The sequence below is a fragment of the Centroberyx gerrardi genome, unplaced genomic scaffold, assembly GCF_048128805.1.
Source record: "Centroberyx gerrardi isolate f3 unplaced genomic scaffold, fCenGer3.hap1.cur.20231027 Scaffold_177, whole genome shotgun sequence".
In the NCBI taxonomy this organism is placed as follows: domain Eukaryota; kingdom Metazoa; phylum Chordata; class Actinopteri; order Beryciformes; family Berycidae; genus Centroberyx; species Centroberyx gerrardi.
Genome location: NW_027605340.1, coordinates 1 through 18,951, shown reverse-complemented (window position 1 = coordinate 18,951; position 18,951 = coordinate 1). Strand labels below are relative to the sequence as shown.

At 43.0% G+C, this 18,951-nt stretch overlaps 1 protein-coding gene across 1 annotated transcript; it reads left to right on the top strand.

The window, feature by feature from the left end:
- Positions 1-12,698: 12,698 nt before the first annotated feature.
- Positions 12,699-17,077, top strand: LOC144538437 (tyrosine-protein kinase Srms-like; the record flags this gene model as incomplete). Its single annotated transcript, XM_078282477.1, has 2 exons — positions 12,699-13,678; positions 16,956-17,077. Coding segments are annotated over exons 1-2 (505 nt in total), but the record flags the coding sequence as incomplete, so codon positions are not given.
- Positions 17,078-18,951: the final 1,874 nt, after the last annotated feature.

Here is an 18,951-nt window from a genome sequence, read left to right as displayed (position 1 = left end):
CTTCTCTTCCTCTCTCCGCTCTGGAAGCACCTCACAATCAGCGCTACACTCTGAGCCAAGGAGTGTGGAGGAGAGGAGGAGGGAGGAGGAGAGGAGGAAACAAGGACTTAGTGGGGATAAAAGGAGGCGGAGAGGAGGAGTGAAGAAGCCTGCAGGGTGTTGAATCTGCTGCTGCTGTGGTTTCAGAAGAAAAAAAAAAGAATACAGACTTCGCCCCCTTGTGGGTGGAAGAGTGAAATGGACATTTTTGAGTTTCCCCCAGGAACTCCAACTCTGGGAGTTTTGATTGACGGGTGCCCCGGCCAATGCCGTCCTATTATCATAACAATTAAAAAAAAAAAATGTAATGACTCCCTGAATTAGTACTACTAAAGCTGTTTGTTAAATGACGAGTGCTTTTGATCGAAGATTTAATTTGTTCTCTTTTGGGAGTTCAGTGAGCGTTTTTGTTTTTGTTTTACTCTTCCCAAGTGACTGAAAAGAAAAGCGGTTTGACTTATCTTAAAAGATAGCACTAACTACGGAAAAGACACTTGGTCCCACTTTGAGCTGGGAGGGGCTTAAGGATGAAAACTGGAAAAGAAAAGAGAAAATGGAGTTGTTTTGGTTAAAAAAAAAAAAAAAGAGGAGAGATAACTTTTTTTGTGCTCGCTTGTATATAAGCTCTCTGTGTCCTATAGCACTTTTCCCTCACCTGAACGACTCACCCGAAACCTCACCCTGAACCCCCCCCTCCCCCCTCCCCCCACCCCCACCCCCCCCTCCTTTTACCCAGGGAGCAACTTGCTACTTATGCATCCAAGACGCCATGTTGACCACCAGGAAATACCTCAGATCAGATCTGCCAATTCCATTTTCAGTTCCTCAAACGCACACACACACACACAAACACACTCAAATATACATACACACATACACACACACATGCACACACTCTCCAAGTGAATGGTGACATTCCCACCAGAAGCCAGTTTACTTCTAGTACCACCTGATGTCTTCAAGGTTTTTATTGAAACAAAAAAAAGAAAAAGAAAAACACTGCGCAAAGACCTGTAATGTCAAAAATGATAAAGCATTTCAAGGACTGATGTTGTAAAACTTGAGAGTTTTCAAACACTGAAATCTTTAAACTATTGTTTTTCGTTTGTGCGGGTTCGTTTGTGTGCTGCTGTATATAATCAGTTCATCTTGAAGACTTGAGGAGAAATCAGTTGTTGAAGGACTGGGGGGCTGACAGAAGTGACTTTCTGCGCGAGGTGACTTTTCTCCTTTCTCCTTAAAGGGGAGGGGGCATGAGGGGGGAGGGGGGGCATTTGTTAAAGGGGGGGGGGGGGTTAATGTTGATAACTGGTGGCAATTTTACCTCCCGCTTATAATTTTTACAAGTGTAGTTGTAATGCCAACAAAACCTCAGCATCATTCTGTTTAACACCCCTCCCCTCTCTCTCTCTCTCTCTCTCTCTCTCTCTCTCTCTCTCTCTGGGATGGGGTCCTCTACAATCCTCTCTCTCTCTCCCCCCTCCCTCCATTCCCTCTCTCCTCCTCCTCCTCCTCCTCCTCCTCTCTCCACTGGACCTACACCTCTTTTTTGTGGACCTAAACCTCCTCCTCTTCCTCCTCTCCTCCCTGTCCAGTCCAGGTTTTCAGAGGAGGGGGGGGGGGGGGGGGGGGGGGGGGACTTGCTCTGTCTTACTGTGTTTTTGTCTGTTAGACTCTTTGAGATGGCCATTACTATTGTTATTCTTATTATTATTATTACTACTACGATTATAATGATGAACTTTCATGTTGCTGCTGCTATACAAAAAAAACCGGACCTTCTGCCATAGACCTGAAACCTCAACAACGCCGGGCGTCAGCCAGCCACAAAGCCCTGTGAAAACCCCGCCGACCGAGCGACCGAGCGCAACCTCAGCCGTAACTCGACAGTAACGAAGCAAAAACAACACAGAGACGGACTTCTTAACAAGAGACCTTTGAACTTTAACAATAACAATCTAACTCTTTTAGCAAACACACGTAACCATCGTCCATTCCAGATATCTGTCTCTTCCTCTCAGTCCGGTTGGTTGATCTCTTTGTTCTTGCTTCATAGGGCTGTGTTCCTTCTTTGTTTTTTTTGTTTTCTTTCTTTCTTACGGTGACTCTTTCTTTGTTTCTTTCCTTGTTTCTTTCTTAATGTTTGCATCCTCTGGAGGGCGTAGGGAGGGAGTATTTGCGATGTCCTGCAGCCTCACCACGGCGCTCCAGAACGGGGCAACAAGTACTCACTTTTTTGGGGGTGAAACACAATTCTGCAGTGTATGATATGGATTACCTGGTTGCTTTAAGTTGGGCCATTTCGCGCTCCCTGCAAAGCGATCCAAATCCCTGCAGGAGGTTACTTTAAAGTGAAAGCAAATCACTATTCTTAAATTTGCTGGCGTTTGCTTTCAGCCGTGTTTATATTACACCAAGAGAAGTTGTTTTCATTTTGTTTCTTGGCTAGTGCGAGTTTGAAAAGCATCTTTACTGGATGTAAGTTTCCCCCGACAGCCTCTGAGCTTCTGGTGGACCTGCTGTCCTGCTCAGAGTCGAGCCAGAGCCTCTCTCTGTAAGAGTTGTGACAGTAAATCCTCCAGCGATTCAGTTGGTATTAGTTTGTTAAACCTTGTGTCAGAGAGCGTCTTGATCCCTTTGAGGCAGCACAGCTCTTTTAGATTCACGGCTCTGGTGCATCTCTCTGTGCACCTGCAGTCAAAGTCTGGGAGGGGCTGGAAAAATGTTTTGAAAAGACGACTTCTTTTCCTCCGGAGGCGATGGACTGTCGCTCTACTGTGTTCTTACTGTGGTTTCTACTCAGCTCAGCTGTCTTGTCACTGTAATTTGCTCCCTTTTTGCACACTCAGCGAAGCAACAGTCATGTGTGTTTCGGGGAGGGAGGGGGGCGTCTGTGTGTGTATGTATGTTTTTCCCAAGAGGGACCCCCCCCCAACTTGCACTGCTGAGGCGAGGCGCGTGTCCCGAGAACAGAGCGGAGGGAGAGGTGTGGGGTTTTTTTTGCAATGCAGTTGATAATCACAGCATTTCCTCGGTCTTTGGGCGGTTTGTGTCGGTGATCAGTGTGTTTCTGCACCGACAGCGACGGTCGGACGGTAAAATCTCTGTCATACACACTGGATGACCGGCGCTGTCGGGCCGCAGAGCAGAGTGTGTATGAACGCCTTTCATTCAGGAGGAGTGGAGATCACATACACACTCTACACACAGACATCGACACACACCTCGTACCCACAAACGCAAAACCTCCATCCAACCTGCATCGATTTACACACATGTGCAATGTCCAAAACCACCACATCCCGCTCAAATTTGTTTAAAAATGTTGAAAAAAGTAAATGTAAATGATTTAATTTAGGGAACATTACTGATTAGATGTAGAATTGTGAAGGATTTTTTCTTTATTTTGCTCTTTTTCTGGAAGCGAGAAGCTCTGTTCAAAGTGTTCTGATCAGTGAACGACACAAACTCAAGAGAAATATGCAAAAATGACCCAATTCGAGGTTCCTCATCCTCAGCTAGGAGGAGGAGAGAAGGAGGGGACTGTGATGTCACCGGAGTCAGACGTCGGGATACGATGAGAATGAGAATTTCCACCTCGTTCTTTAACGCCATTAGTTTGATTTGTTCATATTTAACAAGGGGGATACTGGTGTTTATTTACTTCGCTAAAATAATAGTTAAACGGAATTGATGAAGGACAATTCCACCAAATTCGACTAACTTGATCAGCGTGCTGCTCTATTTTCCTAAAAGTTAAAGGAAGAACAAAGATAAAGGAAAATCCCATGATTTCAAATTGCAATGCTTATTTTGTGATGCCCAAAAAATAAATATATTTAATAATGAAAGTTTAAAAAAACAATAGATTTGCTTGTGAATTAGTGCAATCCATTCCCATCTTCTTCAAATTGCCCCCTGATTTTTTTGTGCGTATTTGTTAACATTTCAATTAAATTTTGGGTGGAGAGATTGTCCTTGTTCCTGAGCGATGCTTTCAGTGCAACATGAGAACGTCAGACGGTCTGGATGACACCAACACCCCGTCCCTCTGTTCTCCTCCTCGATCCTCACTGTGCTCTCAAATACTGCCAACCTTTGGTCCAGTCTGCCCGGTTCAGTTCTGCTTTTCCAGGCATGCTCAATCGATCACAGAAAGCAAGAAAGAAATTTCTGTTTAGTCGGTCCACTCCTGGCTCTGGCTGTCTGTCTGCGGGACCGGAGTCTGTCCACACACACACACACACACACACTCAGCTGGATGTTTGCTCTTCCAACTAGAGTTGACCGCTATATGGGTTTGCCGATATCAGCCTTTTATTGCATATTGTATATCAGCCGGTCATGTGGTCCACTGCTAAGGTTAGTGCCTGACCACAGCTACATAAAAACAGTTTGTAAACCTAAAGTTGTTTCATCAGTCTGGGTTTCAATGGTTATGAGTTTTAGTGTCCCATCATGGTCTAAATGCTGTTTCAGTGGCTTTTCCACCCAGACAAGGACACAATTCTGGGGGAAACACTGAATACTTGTAATTTTTTGACATGAAAAACATCAAATATTGAACATTGGCAAAAAAGTATCAGCGATCAGCAACTTCAGTCTAAAAATAGTTGGCCTTTAAAAACCTGCATCGGTCGATCCTTACAACTGACAGCATCAGATTTTATCTTGCTGTCTACCATATCTTTCTCTCACCTGCTTTCTCTGTTTGTGTGTGTGTGTGTGCCAGACCCCAGGTCCCTCAGATCAAACCAGGACTGTGTGGTTTTTAAATTCAGTTTCAGTTCAGTTGATTCCAGGAAGTACTTCAATCCCAACGTCCTGAATCAGATGAACTGAATCTGAACTGGGCAGACCGGAGTCGACTCGTTTATTTTACCTCCTTCAGAAGTGACTGACTTGTCGAGCATCGCTGCTGCTGCTGCTGCCACAGCCTTTCCGCTGCTGTGCAATGAAAACCTCCAAAACGTGTGTTTAAGAAACTGAGAGAAACAGTCTTACTGTCAGACTGACGGCCATACAGTTTCTAAATTATACAATGGGCTGAAATGGTTTACGTGTCCCTGGGGTAATGAAAAATACTCGGCACGTAAAGGACGTCAAATTTCAGATGAAAAAGAAATGAATAATGCCACAATTGGAGTTGTGAGATTTTTATGCAACAGCAACGTTTAATACAACACACTCCCGACACCAGAAAGAAGAAAGAAAGAAGGAAAGAAAGAAGGGAAGCATTTGTAATATGGACACGGGGCGGTTCAGAGTGACTGTAGGAAGCTCTTACAGAAGTGAGTGACTGTATTTTTGTTGGTCAGCGTTTCTTAAACTGAAGCTCAGAACCCAAAATGCGTCTTGAACCTGTTTGATTTGGCTCTGCACATGACAGCAGTTTGTTTTAAAGAGCCCGGCTCCCGGGGCAAGAAAACAACAAGTTTAAGAAGTGAAGAGGCTCTTGCTCAAGTTCCTCCCTCTTCCTCCTCCCTCCTCCTCCTCCTCTGCTTTAAAACTCTGGGTTTTATTCTTGGTACTGTCAGCTACCAACAGACTGGGACAGACTGCTTTCTGAAATGGAGCCAGTGACTTTTGCTGGGAATGATTAGTCTTACCTAGCACAGTGGAACCAATAGGATCGTCCCAAAAGTACAAAACAAAAGAGGTTTTATTTCTGGCCAAAATACAGCAAACGCTGATCTGATCCGCTGAATTCAGAGGATTTTAAGTGATAATCGAGTGTGCTCATGATACACATGGATTCACAAATCCTTTACACGGCTGTGAACGATCGCTCGAGTCCATCTGGCTCTCCGGATGGGCGGGGCTTAGCACTTTTGGGAGCATCTCATTGGTTCCTGCATGGCGACAGCCTCAGTCAACCCCAGGAAAGGCGTTTTAAAGGTTTTCTACAAGTGTTTTCGGTTGGTTTACCGTACAGCCAGACCGCTGCAGAACGGCGTCACAAACACCAACAACTGTATAAAAGAAAAAAATAGGCAGATGACAATCTTTGGAAAGGTGTAATTTGCTCACTGTTTGATTTCCATTCCTTCTGTCTGTGTGCAGCTATTGTATACAGTTGGACAGGCTGGGAGAATAATACGAGTATTTTAGCCATAATCAGAGCGTTCTTACTCCAAACTCCTCCTGTTGTTAACTTCTCAACCGGCCCGGCAAACGGCCGAACGCATTTCTATCTGATTTCTATTTTTTAGTATTATTATATGATTATTATCAATGTTCTGATTCTTCTTAATATTATTATTTTATAGATATATTTTGTAGTGCGAGTAAAGTGGTCTTTTTTGAAAAGATATTTTGTACAATATTCCAACAACTTACTCTGTATGCCTATACTGCACATTCCAAACAAGGATGTCAACTCAGTTGTAACAACAACAGACCCGGACCGGACCGGACCGGCAGCACGCAAAACATCAGCGACCTGCCAGGAGTGTTTTGCTGCTTTTAGGAGTCAGAATTGACAGAAGTAGAGCGGGGAAGTCAAATCCAACGTTAGACAGGATCGAAGCCGACGCGTTGCCCTTTACTGTCCGATAACTCCTCCGTGTGTTTTGTCCCTTATGTATTACACAAGAAATGTCTCAAACTACTTATTTCCTCCTGAAAATGAGAGTGTGTTTTCAGACCGCAGAGACCCATATGGCCGTAACATGATGTTCCCGTATCGATCAGCGCGGTTGATATTCCTTCCCGGTGGAATCTGCTGCTAGAGAGACGAGGAAGAGCTTCGACAAAAGGTCACAGCGTCTTCCGTGACCTTTTCAGATTTCGTACAGTAGAGACGTGAGATCTAACGTGTGGAGAGCAGCCAAATGTCACGTTCCTTACTACAGCGCCGAATGAAATGTCCGGGTTGTAAAGAAGCTTTGACTGAACCGGATCCGCCGTTATGAACCACCTGAAAAACTGCAGCTTGTTGACCGCTGCATGGTTCAGGTCTAGAGCCAGAGTTCACTTTTTAAATTCAACTCTCGGCTTGTCTAAGACTAACTTAAATCCAAAATTTAGCCCATTTTCCAGGTGGATAGTATCGAGTTATTTTTCTAACCTTAGTTCTTCATGGGCCTATTGATCGATTGATTGGATTTTTTCAGTTATCTTAAAAAGAAGTGCATGAGTAAGATTCAGTTTAAAATTATTTCTTTCACTGGAGATCTCTATTATGGAAAATAATCCTCATCTAAGACTTGGCCCAGTTCTGCGAAAACCATGCTGTTTGTCAATTTGTTTTTTAATAGTTGAAGATTATACGAGCGTCAGAATCACTTCAACACAAAGTACAATAAGAGACGAATCGACATCTTATAGAGTTTCACAGTACATGCCGACGTGGCTCGGATTGTGAAACTCTGCAAGTGTTTCATATTTCTGCAGTGTCACCGAGACGCATTAAAGTGATTCTGATGCTGTATAACCTGGAAAATCTATTCAGAAGGCATTAGAAACTGCTTCCGTCTTCTATTTTTGGGGGGGAAAAGCTCTGCAGACGCAAAAGCTCAAATGTAAGCGTTTGTCCCCTGGCAGGTGGAGATGAGCTGCGATGCCGGTCCGGCCCCCGCCAAACGACCACACACTTCTTTAACCAGTCTGCTTCGGTCAGATGTATAGCTCTATACACACACACACACACACACACATTAAAAAAAACAAAAATGGAAAAAAAAACAAAAGGAGAAAAGTAACTGAGCTTTTTTATTTTTCTATCAGGGCGCGGTGTACAGCTACTACTGTCAGAATCAAAAATGGCTTCCTGAGCCGTTGTTTTACTGTTTTTATTTTTGTTCTTTTTTTTTTTTGGTGGTGCTTTAGATTCCTCTGTTATCTGATTTTAGCGATGTTTGATTTTGGTTCTTCTTCTTCTTCTCTTTCTTTCCCTTTTTCCGTCTCCACCTAACTTGTACCAGACTCTGATTGTCTTGATTTTCTCCGCCGGGGCTTTGTTCCTGCAGTAATACCAATGTGAAACCTGTATTCTCCTCATGATTTTGACTCAGTGGAAGTGTGATGTTTACATGTACAGATTTTTGCGATTTTTTTTTTTTTTCATTTTGTTTTGTTTGTTTTTTTCCTGTTTCGTTCATTTCTTTCCTCTCATCTCTCTCTCTCTCTATCCTTTCACCCCCTCTCTCTCTCTTTTCTCACCCCCCGTTTTGAGTTCATCTGATTCCTTCTTCCTTACACATTGAAGGGAAATGGGACTGCGTCTAAATACAATTATCACCATTTTACACTTAAGCCTATCGCTAAAGGGAAACCTTGACATTTTGAATTTCAGTTGGTTACTTTTCTTCACCAGTCACTTTCCAGTTCAGTTTCCCTAGAAAAGCGTTAGCGTCCAGTTAGCGTTCGCCATTGAAATGCTAGTGATGTACCTTGGTTTCACTGAGGAATGCTAACGACGCAAGCTAGTTAGCGGTTAAGTGTGCTATCGATGCTGACAAGCCATTTTAAGGAAACTGAAGGACAAGTGGAGAAACTTTTTTTTGTGCTCGGTGAAAAAAAATAACCGGCTGGAATTCAAAATATCAAGGCATCTCTTTAAGGAACCGATTGTTTGGGAGGGGGGGAGTTGAGTCGTGTGTGTGTGTGTGTTTGGCTTTGGGGGCTGACCTTTGACCTCTCAGCTAACTCCACGGCACACAGATCCCAGCGGGGCCACAATGAACTTCTACTGGTGTGAACACAATCCAGTGGAAATGATTCCTCAGTGAATGATAAGCCATTGCCAGACCCAGTGTCGGGTCTCTTTAGTCTATTAGTATATTTAGCAAAACTTTAAACTGCAGATGATGAAAATCAACCTCAGGAAAAAAAGGACATCACTTTTGTAAAACACGTCTAACTGAAGGCCCATTTCCCTCTCTCTTTGATACCATATAAATTATATCAAAAATAATTCTTTTTATATTTATTGTGTTTATTATTATATATAACAGTGGATACCTTTTTTCCAGTACCTGTGGCTAAATATTTTGATTCTTTAGAAAAGTGTTGATAATATATATGTGAAGCAACTTAAAGTTAAAAGTTAAAAAAAGAAATCTAGATTTTTTTTTCTGTTTGTTGACTACTTGGAGCAGGACGGGCGCGGTTGTTTCGCCTGACGAGAAGAACATATCACTCTGGTCCATGACAAACAAACCAATGATCGAAAAACTGAGCTTTTTTTCGTGTGATGTCACTGCTAAGGCTAAAATGTTTCTGGATTTAAAAATTGTGACCATTTACTTCTGTTTGTTTTTGTTTTCTCCCAAGCTGTACGTCACAAAGCTAAATATACTAATAAAACGGTGTGCTATCTATCAAACAGAGCAACGTGTTGCGTCTTGTTTACGTCACGCTGTCACCTGAAGCTAAAGCTAAAGCTAGCTTACTCTAATCTGAACTGATCAAGAGGAGGAGAAGATACTCCACCACCTTCTTGATTTGATTGATCACTGATCAAATTAGTTGATATTGATCGTCACTCACCTTGATGAGAGGACCGGACTAAACAATTAGTCATCGGCTTCAAACTTAGAGCAGTTTCTGATCGGACAAAATGGACACAGATTGGAGTTTTACTTTTTTCTAGTTACACAAACATTTCCCAGAGGCAGAGCTGCTCTGGAGGCAGAAGTAATCTGATTGGTTGAGTTAAACCTCAGTGGGCGGAGCCAAAGAACCACAGTTAACAAGATTTGAACTTGAATGGCAAAGAAGGAAACTCCGGCCAAAAATATGAACACAATGACTTCTTTTTTCATTCATTTTTGACTGGAGCATTCATGATGTTGAAGATCAGCAGCTAGCTAACTAGCTATAGGCTAGTTTGGCTAGTTTGAACTTGGAAGATCAGCTAGCTAACTAGCTAACCTAGATAACTTAGTATGACTAGATTGCATCTTTCCAGTTAGTAGCAGAGCGCTAGGCTTCATAAGATTAGCTTCCTCCTCTCTTACCTCTTGTCCTTTCCACTGGGCTTCAGTCTAATGGCCCTGACACACCAGGCCGACGGTCGGCCGACGGAGCCCCTCGGTGAGAGAGATCACTCTGATTGGTAGTTCGTGTTTTGCCTCTTGATGATTGGACTGATAAATTCCTTCAACATGTGGAACTGAACAGGAAAGAGCCGAGCGAAATTTTTAAAATCGGAGGTTTCATTTATCTCCAGCTCTCGACACAGGTTCCCCTTGAGCCTGTCGCTGGAGTAACGTTATTCATGATTTCACCCATTTAGTGCGGTTTCTCCTTATTTTTCGCCTCCGCCTCTTCCTTTCTTCTTCCACAACCAAAAGACCAGGGGCTGACAACGCCAGTGCCATTTGCAACCTCTTATCAGACATATGGTTATTTCCCCTCACGCAGGCGCAGAACGTACGTGCTAGTTGGCTGTCGGCTGTAGTCTTTGCGGTGTGTTCAAGTGCAACTTTTTGGACCAGACGCAGGCGACGTGAGGCGACGCAACAGTCGGCCTTCGTCGCCGCTGGTTCTTTGATGTCGGTTTGGTGTGTCAGGGCCTTAACATTACTTAGCCAGAAAAACTGTGGTTCTTTGGCTCCGCCCCCTGAGGGTTAACTCAACCAATCAGATTGTTTCTGCCTCTGAGAACTGTTTGTACAATTAAAACTCTGGGTCTCCTCCCAGACCTCCAGCCTCTGCTGTAAGGTACCTAGCTGGCTGCTTGTACAGGATTTGGAGGCTCTCATAGGAACTTAAAGCTGCCATTCCAGCCAAAAGATTAAGATTAGCGCTCGAGCTACTGTGAAAAGCTTTGATGTAGATTTACACCACCGTTAGCTGAAGTCAGTCGAAGGCGGAGCTTTAAACCTTTTCTGCTTTGGACCCAAATGAGAACTCTCATCTCTCAGTGTGATCCAGATACCTGAAAACGGTAATAGGCTTATCTGCTGTTCATGTGGGGACCTGCTGTGGTTTCTGTGTATGAAAAGACTTCAGGAGCAGATTTTTTTGAGTACTTTTAAAGAGCTCTACTTTCCTTCTTGTGTATTTTTTTTGTAATTGGAGCGCAGCAAAACCCATAGCACCACGTTTGTATCACATATAAACAAGTCGTCCCACCTGAATGATGCAGGCACTCCTGGGCCAATCAGTTACAAGATCAGCTTTCTTTGTATCCCATAAATTAACTTGCTAAAGAAAGTCCCACATTGGGGCTTTGAATTGGTTCAGAAAAATCTACATGTTAGTCATGTAGTGGATATCTGTGTTAGGTGCTGCCTGCTTTCAGTCCAAATGGAGTTTAATCCAAACAGCCACAGGTGAATATCAGACAGAACAAGCTCAGGCTGCCTTCATTGAATTGAAGTGTAATTATCAGTCTGTTAGACCCACTTCTTAAAAAGGAAATGTCATTTTTAACACATCTGTGTTTAGTTTGGAACAACACACATTTATGTTGCTCAACAATAGCTCAACAATTCCCCAAGAGGATCAATAAAGTGCTCTTATCTTATCTTATTTACTTTACAACACAGCAGAGGTTGAATCTCAGTGTATGTGTCATCATGTCTTGTTAACATAGCTTGTGTTGAACAGTGTGTGTGTTGACCCAAACTACACACAGATGTGTTGAAAACCACACATCCTATGACATCCCATGACTATAGATATGTAATGTAACTATAACTCCCAAATAAGGGCTTGTGAACAATCAAAGAAGAGACAGGAAATGTTGAAATCAGTGGACTGTGTCTTTATTAGTCAACTTTTATCAAGTCAAGACTGTAAAGATCTTTCCATCCAGCATATTGTAATGATAATTAGGCTCATACACACATACACACTTTTTACTGAAACACTGCTGCACTTTTACTCCGTCTACAAGAGAGATTGTTTGGGAAGAATCTCATATTTTTGGAATGGTCTAGTACTTGGTAGAGAAACACTACTACAGTTTTGTTTTACAATAAATTGGAAAGACAAGAAAGAACTGTCTGCAGTATTAATGCAGGATAGATGCAGGAAAAATGGATAAAAGGGGAATTTTACAAAGACTGCCTTAGCGAGTGTATATAAACTATAAAAGCCCAAACAAAGAGATGGGCGTTCTCCATACAGCTCTGGATACATTTAACACTGAGACTGGTGTTGCAATCATTTAGTTTTATTAATCTTCATCATTGTAACAGAATGATAACAGTCAGCTAACAACAGTTGCTGCAGCATTCATGAAGCCAAAAGAACTGCTGAAGTTAAGATTTACATACAGTCTTAAAAAGGATGAGGCATTTTCAAGACATCTGTGTCTAGTTTGGGACAGAATAGAATAGAATAGAATAGAATAGAATAGAATAGAATAGAATAGAATAGAATAGAGCCTGACAGAGGTTGGCGGAAACCACTGTTTAGCAAACACAGGCTTCTGCATTTACCTATCCAACATGACCTTTAGGGATATCAGTTTGGGAGAGAGAGTGACAACAAATAGAGCTAAAGGCATATGGACACACGCACACACACACACACACACACACACACACACACTCCTTGCTCATACTCAAACATACACTAGCTCTCTCTCACATACTCACTCTCTCTCTCTCACACACACTCTCTCTCTCTCTCTCTCTCTCTCTCACCACACACACACACACACACACACACACACACACACACACACACACACACACACACACACACACACACACACACACGGGTCTATTTACAGTATCCGCCTCCCAGTCAGAGCCAGGTGTCTGAGCAGCAGGAGACGAGCGGAGCGCCAAACCAAACCAAAACTTTTACGCATTGTTCTGTTTCCTCCGCAGCGTCGCTCGGCGGATTTCCACCTGCATGTCCGCACCAGCCTCTCCATGCACGATAGATTATAATGGATTAACATTTTTCCCTGCGGTCTCGGGGACCATGTTCAGATTCTTGGTTCATCTTGGGTCGCCGCCGAGTCCTTTCAGGGAACTGATCCGAGTTGGATGGCCTCCACTCCCGTTTCCGCATTCCCACAGCCGCCGTGCGCACTGCAGCCGCGGAGCTCTGATCCATGATCTCAGCGCAAAAAAACCGGTTCCTCCGGCTAATCTACCCAACTATTGCTGGCGGTGCATTATGTTTTCAGCGAGAGGGAGAGAGAAAAAAGGGGGGTTGTACGGCTGGAAACTGTAGGCTGAAGCAGGCCTTTTTGTCAGCGGACTAACCCCGGAGCGTCATATTCCCTTTGATCGGCGTTATAATAAACCTTAGAATAAACCTGCCGCTGCGGTCCTTCATGTTCCGGGATGGAGGGTTGCTGTCGCAGCTGTATGCCGTGTTTAAGCCGGCTGTGGAACTGGATCTGGCCTGACTTCCATTACCCCAACGTCCCCAACAACAATAACCGTGTCATCGCGAACCCCGCCGCGGCGGCGGCGGAGATCCGGACCATTTCGGGCGACATCCGCGTCCCGTCGCCCAAGAAGCGGCCGGTCCAGCTGTACGCGGCGCTGTTCGACTTCGAGGCCCGGAGCGACGAGGAGCTGACGGTGAAGGAGGGGGACAAGCTGTCGGTGATCGAGAAGCGGGGGGAGTACGTCCTGGCCAAGAAGCTGACCGGCTCTCTGGAGTCCGGCTTGGTCCCGGCCAACTATGTGGCTCTGCTGCAGGACGAGTTCGCCAAACACAAGTGAGTCCGGAACACAGAGCTGATCCTCTCTGCTCTTATTCTCTCTATGATCATCCAGTGGCTCAGGATGTTACAGGGCGGTGTGACCCTTATACTCTTTACTATTGGCTGCTTGTTATGTTGCTGATATGAGAATTTAACTTTATCCTGCTGGTTCACTCACTGTAGGTCGGTCTGGATAAGAGCATCAGATAAAAGCTCAACAAAAACGACAGATTCGTCCTGGCTGTAGCCTACATCACAGATGTGTGTGTGAATTTGCTCATTGTCATTAACTAACACTAGAAAGGCCAATGGATGTTAGAGAAGGATATCAAGCTGTTAATTTTAGGGGTGAAACATAATTAAAACTCATATTTTCTTGTGGGATTTTGAAAATCTAACACTGGTTCTTACAGAAAGACTCCAGGAAAAGTCATGGAGGGACATTTTGAGAGCTGAGATATTTGACTGCGGTTTGGCCTTTCTAATGTTAATTAAAGTTATTCACCACCAAAAACTGGCTATGTAAACAGAGTAACTGACCAGATATTATTATTATCAAAATATCCAAGTCACTGTAGGTCACCCAACTATCAGAGGGGAAATTATCCCAGATGCTCTGCTGGTGTGAATTATTTTGTTTAAATATTATAATGAATTATCTCCCTTATGCTCTTATATTAAACGATATACTACAAGATGAGATTTGGACTGACTCAGGCTAAAGGACAGTTAAGTGTCATGCCAACGCCACCCAACTGACGCCCAGCAGCTCCCACTGTACTGCAGTCACAGTTATAAATGGCGCCCTGGCTGCTACAGTGAGGTTTAACACCGCATTCACAAATCCACTGAGGAAGAACTTGAAGTTGAGCTTGCTGTTGAAACAACAGTCAAACCAGATGTAGGTCTGCCTGCCTGCCTGCCTTCACACCCAGCTGGCATCTGCAGCCTCTCCATTATTTATCCAGCCTGCGGGGAATCATTTCATTCATATTTCAGCTGAGTTATCTGCTCTGTTTGTGTTGCTGTTGACCCCAAACTGACTCCAGACCCTCGCTAAGCCATCGTGTCCCCCCCCCCTCTCTCTCTCTCTCACTCACACACACACACACACACACACACACACGCCATTGTAATGAAGGATAATAAGCAGTGGATAGGGTTTCTCTGTCAGTCCTGTCAGTCACCAACAGACAGCAGAGGACGTGGAGAGCAACAACATCACCAGCAGCTCCTCATAATGTGTCACACTGCAAAAAACATCCATCTGAACAAGTCATTTAGTCTCATATTCAACCTTCAAATCTTATTTTTCTTAAACCAAGAGAAACATTCTGCAGTGAGGAGAGATAACTCCACTTGTCTCCAATGCAGCTTCACTTGTTTCAGGAATTTTCTAGAACAGAGTGTCAGTCTGTTGAAAGCAGTCAGAATAAGGCAGATCACTGCACTGCTGTCAGGAAAATGACTCTTGATTCTACTAAATTGGAATTGCATTGGAAACAAGTGAAATGATCGAACCCCACTGGCAGATTTTTTCACTGTTTTAAGATTTTTAAGACTCAATAATAGACTAAATTACTTGTTAAGATGGAGATTGTTTGCAGTGTGGAAAACATTACTTTTAGAAACATAAAGTTTAATCTTAAAGTAAATTTGTGCCATTTTGTAGCGACCCACAAGGAAAAATCACTATAATATTCCTACAATAGGGACTGACAGTGTGTCTGCTGCTCAATAGTGAGTTTATAGTGACCTTATGCTATTATTATCTTTCTGTTATTATAGGATTGCTATAGTTCTTTTTAAGGGAAAGTTTGCCACTAAAATGCCATAATTTTGCTAATGTTCATCAATTGACAAATCAACATCTGGCAAGAAAAGTTTCAACGCAATGTCAGAAGTTTATTTTGTGTGTGTGTGTGTGTGTGTGTGTGTGTGTGTGTGTGCATGTTAGAATAAAACATCTTTTTATTACAGTAACAGGGTAGTATTTCTTGGACGGACCAAAACTTAAAAGGCATTGTAATTTCTGTCTTCTGAAAAAGAACTATAATATTCCTATAATATTCCTATAGCAATGTAAAGTGTGTATAGTAGTGCTCAATAGTGAGTTTATAGTGACCTTATTTTATGGAAGGCTATTTTTATCTCCTTATATTCCTATAGAGACTTATAGTGTATCCTTGGTAGTGACCTTATAGTGACCGTATCCTATCTGATGGTATTTTTATCTCCTATGGTATCACTGTAATATTCCTATAATATTCCTAGAGGGTCTTATAGTTTTCTATGATATTCATTGAGGCCTGCTTCTCCTTCTAGACTCTGTCCATGACTCTTTCACGCCGCTGCTTGGCAGTTTCAGTGAAACCTGAGAGGAGACCCGCCCATCCCAGATAATAAAAGTAAATAGGGGTTAGTTCATATCCACCTCAACAGGCAGGACAAACAGCACTTAACGTCCTCTCAAAGAATCCATCAGGCTACTGTATCACATTCTAGGTCATTTATCATTTTTAAGTACAGTGTGCAGGCCGTATGCAGATCACTAACTGACGATGGCCTGAACGCTGAAACCTGCTACTCTCCTTTTTCAGTTAAAATAAATAGTTTTGTATTCAACTTTTGACACTCCAGGCAGTGTAGGAAAGTGTGTTCTGGTCTCCAGGTCCTTAAAAAGTCTTGAAATATCTGAAATCATCTAGATTCCAGGCTCTAAAAGGTCTCAAATACAGGTTTTAAAGCCTTGAATTCAGCATCAGTTGCGTTAAAAATGTTGCTTTCTTGTTGCAGTACTCAGACCTGTAGGCTATTCTAATACTACAGTTTGAAGTTTATTTTTGTGGCAAATTGGTCTTAAATTCTCTACTAACTGGCATTAAAAATCCTAAATAGTCTTAAATGTAACTTGCAGACTCTCTGTTGTTTAATAATTAATTGGACTAATTAGTCAAGTTGTGTAACTGTAAGTTTTCTAACATTTATGTTTCTTGATTCTCTGATTGTCAGCTTGCCATGTGCAAAATGTGATTATATGCGTGTGTGTGTGTGTGTGTGTGTGTGTGTGTGTGTGTGTGTGTGTGCTTGCTTTTGCATGTCTGCTTTCTCATATTAACACATACTTTTTCTCCACTTTGTCTCCATCTGTCTGTCCGTCTTTCTGTTCATTCATTCATTCACTTGTATCTCTACCTGTTCATTTATCCTTCCATCATCCCTCTTTTTCCATCCATTCATCCATCCATCTGTGTGTGTGTGTGTGTGTGTGTGTGCGTGTCTTTCTGTGTAGATGGTACTATGGGAACATAAACCGTGTGAAAGCTGAGAAGTTGTTGCTGGCTTCCCAAAACAAAGATGGCTCCTTCCTGGTGCGCATCAGCGAGAGCCACAGTGACGAGTACACCATCTCCGGTAAGGACCTGACACTCCTCCATCCATCCATCCATCCATCCATCCATCCATCCATCGTTCCTCCTCTCTCCATCCTCCACACTGACCTTTGACCCTCCCCAATGCTTCCTTCCCTTCATATCTTGTTCCCTTCCTCCCTTCCTTCTCTTTCCACACATCCCTTCCTCCGTCTCTCCTTCCTCCTGTCTGTCTCTCCCTCATTCCAGGATTCCACTCCAAAATCCCATGACTTTTCCATGACTTTTCAAACAAAAAAGTCAGAGTGCTTCCAAGACCTAAAGATTGAATTTCTTCTTGGTTTCTTAATGTTGTTTTTTCTAAAGGAGTAAACAGTCCGGTTTCCACTACAGTTGGGCTATCTGTACAGAAAAAAACAGCTGAAAAACACCATTTAATGCAGTGAATGTGTGAAACAAGTTGTAACATTCTGGTATATTCCTAAATTCCATGATATTCCCTTATTTCCCATGAGAATATATCAATTTCCCTGACTTTCCCTGCCTGGAATAGCCTACACCTCTCAAAATTCAGTGATATTCCATAAATTCCATGAGTGGTAGAAAGCCTGTTATTCCCGGCCTCTCTCGTTCCCCTCCTCCCTCCTCCCTCCTCCCTGTCCCTTCATCCATCCCTCTCTTCCTCCATCACACTGCCCCCCCTTCCTCCCTCTGTTGCCCTTCAGTCTCTCAAGGTCTCCAGCCTCCATCCACCTTAATCGCCCTCTCTTTCTCTCTCCATCTTTCTCGGCCTCTCCCTCCTGCCATCCCCTCCACCTCCTCTATTGTAGGAGGTGGAGGGGATGAACGTGCCCTCTGGCGGCCATATTGGAGGTCCTCAGCTCATGGCAACAAGGGCTGAGAACAGCTGATGGCATTCCTAAACTTGAGACTTGGCCGTCTCAACAGTATGGAATAGACAGTATTAATTTCTGTGCTGTTTTTGACTAGGAACTGATTATTTCACTGCTGATATCTGACCAATTTTGTGTTTAGATAATGTCAGTTTGTTAGCTAGCTAACCATAGTATCTGGTCAGGTCATCACTGTCATCTGATTTGCACAATAGTTAATGTTACGTAGCTAGTAGCTAGCGTTAGCAGTGGCTAGCTGAGGACAAATGTAGAAACTTTTCCCCCACATTGTGACAGGTGCTAACAAACTTAAATTCAAAATGTCAAGATATCGCTTAAAATATAGCAGTACTTTTTTGAAGTACAAATTTGAAGAAAAAAATAAGAAAAACAGCAGCAGCAGCTAATGCTACTTAGCTAGTAGCTAACGTTAATAGTGGCGAGTGTGTTGGCATGAAGTTCTGATGCTTTGCTAAATGAGCCTGCTGGCTAGTTAGCTAGCTAACAGTTTGTTCAGGTTAACTGAGCTGACTCTTCTCAAGCTACAACTCAGAGTGTTTTGGAGTAGAGACTAAAGACAAGACAGTTTACTGTGTCACAGTAACCAAATCCACCTTATCACACTATTCACTTTTACTGAGAACGTTACTGAATGGATCTACAGCCACACCACAACAAGCTGTTTCAGCTAGCTCTTTTTTTAGGGTTGCCACCTTTCAGATAGCAAAATACCACCAACACCACAGTGTGGTTTGGGTAGCAGGATCGCCTCCTTCTGCCATGTTGACAGCTTAACCAAACAGTTGAACCGGAAACCAACTAGGGTTCGTTTGTCAAAGCTCTGTCACAAAGTTGTTGCTTTGACAGATTTCAGTATGTGAGCGAGAGCTGCTGAACTAAAGGTAAACATGTCACACATGGTTTAGTTTGAAGGGAGAACACACCCATACTGAAAGAAGGAAAAGGCAATGAACTCAGTGTGCATTTATTCAACTGATTTACAGAGAAATATTAAAACTGTTAG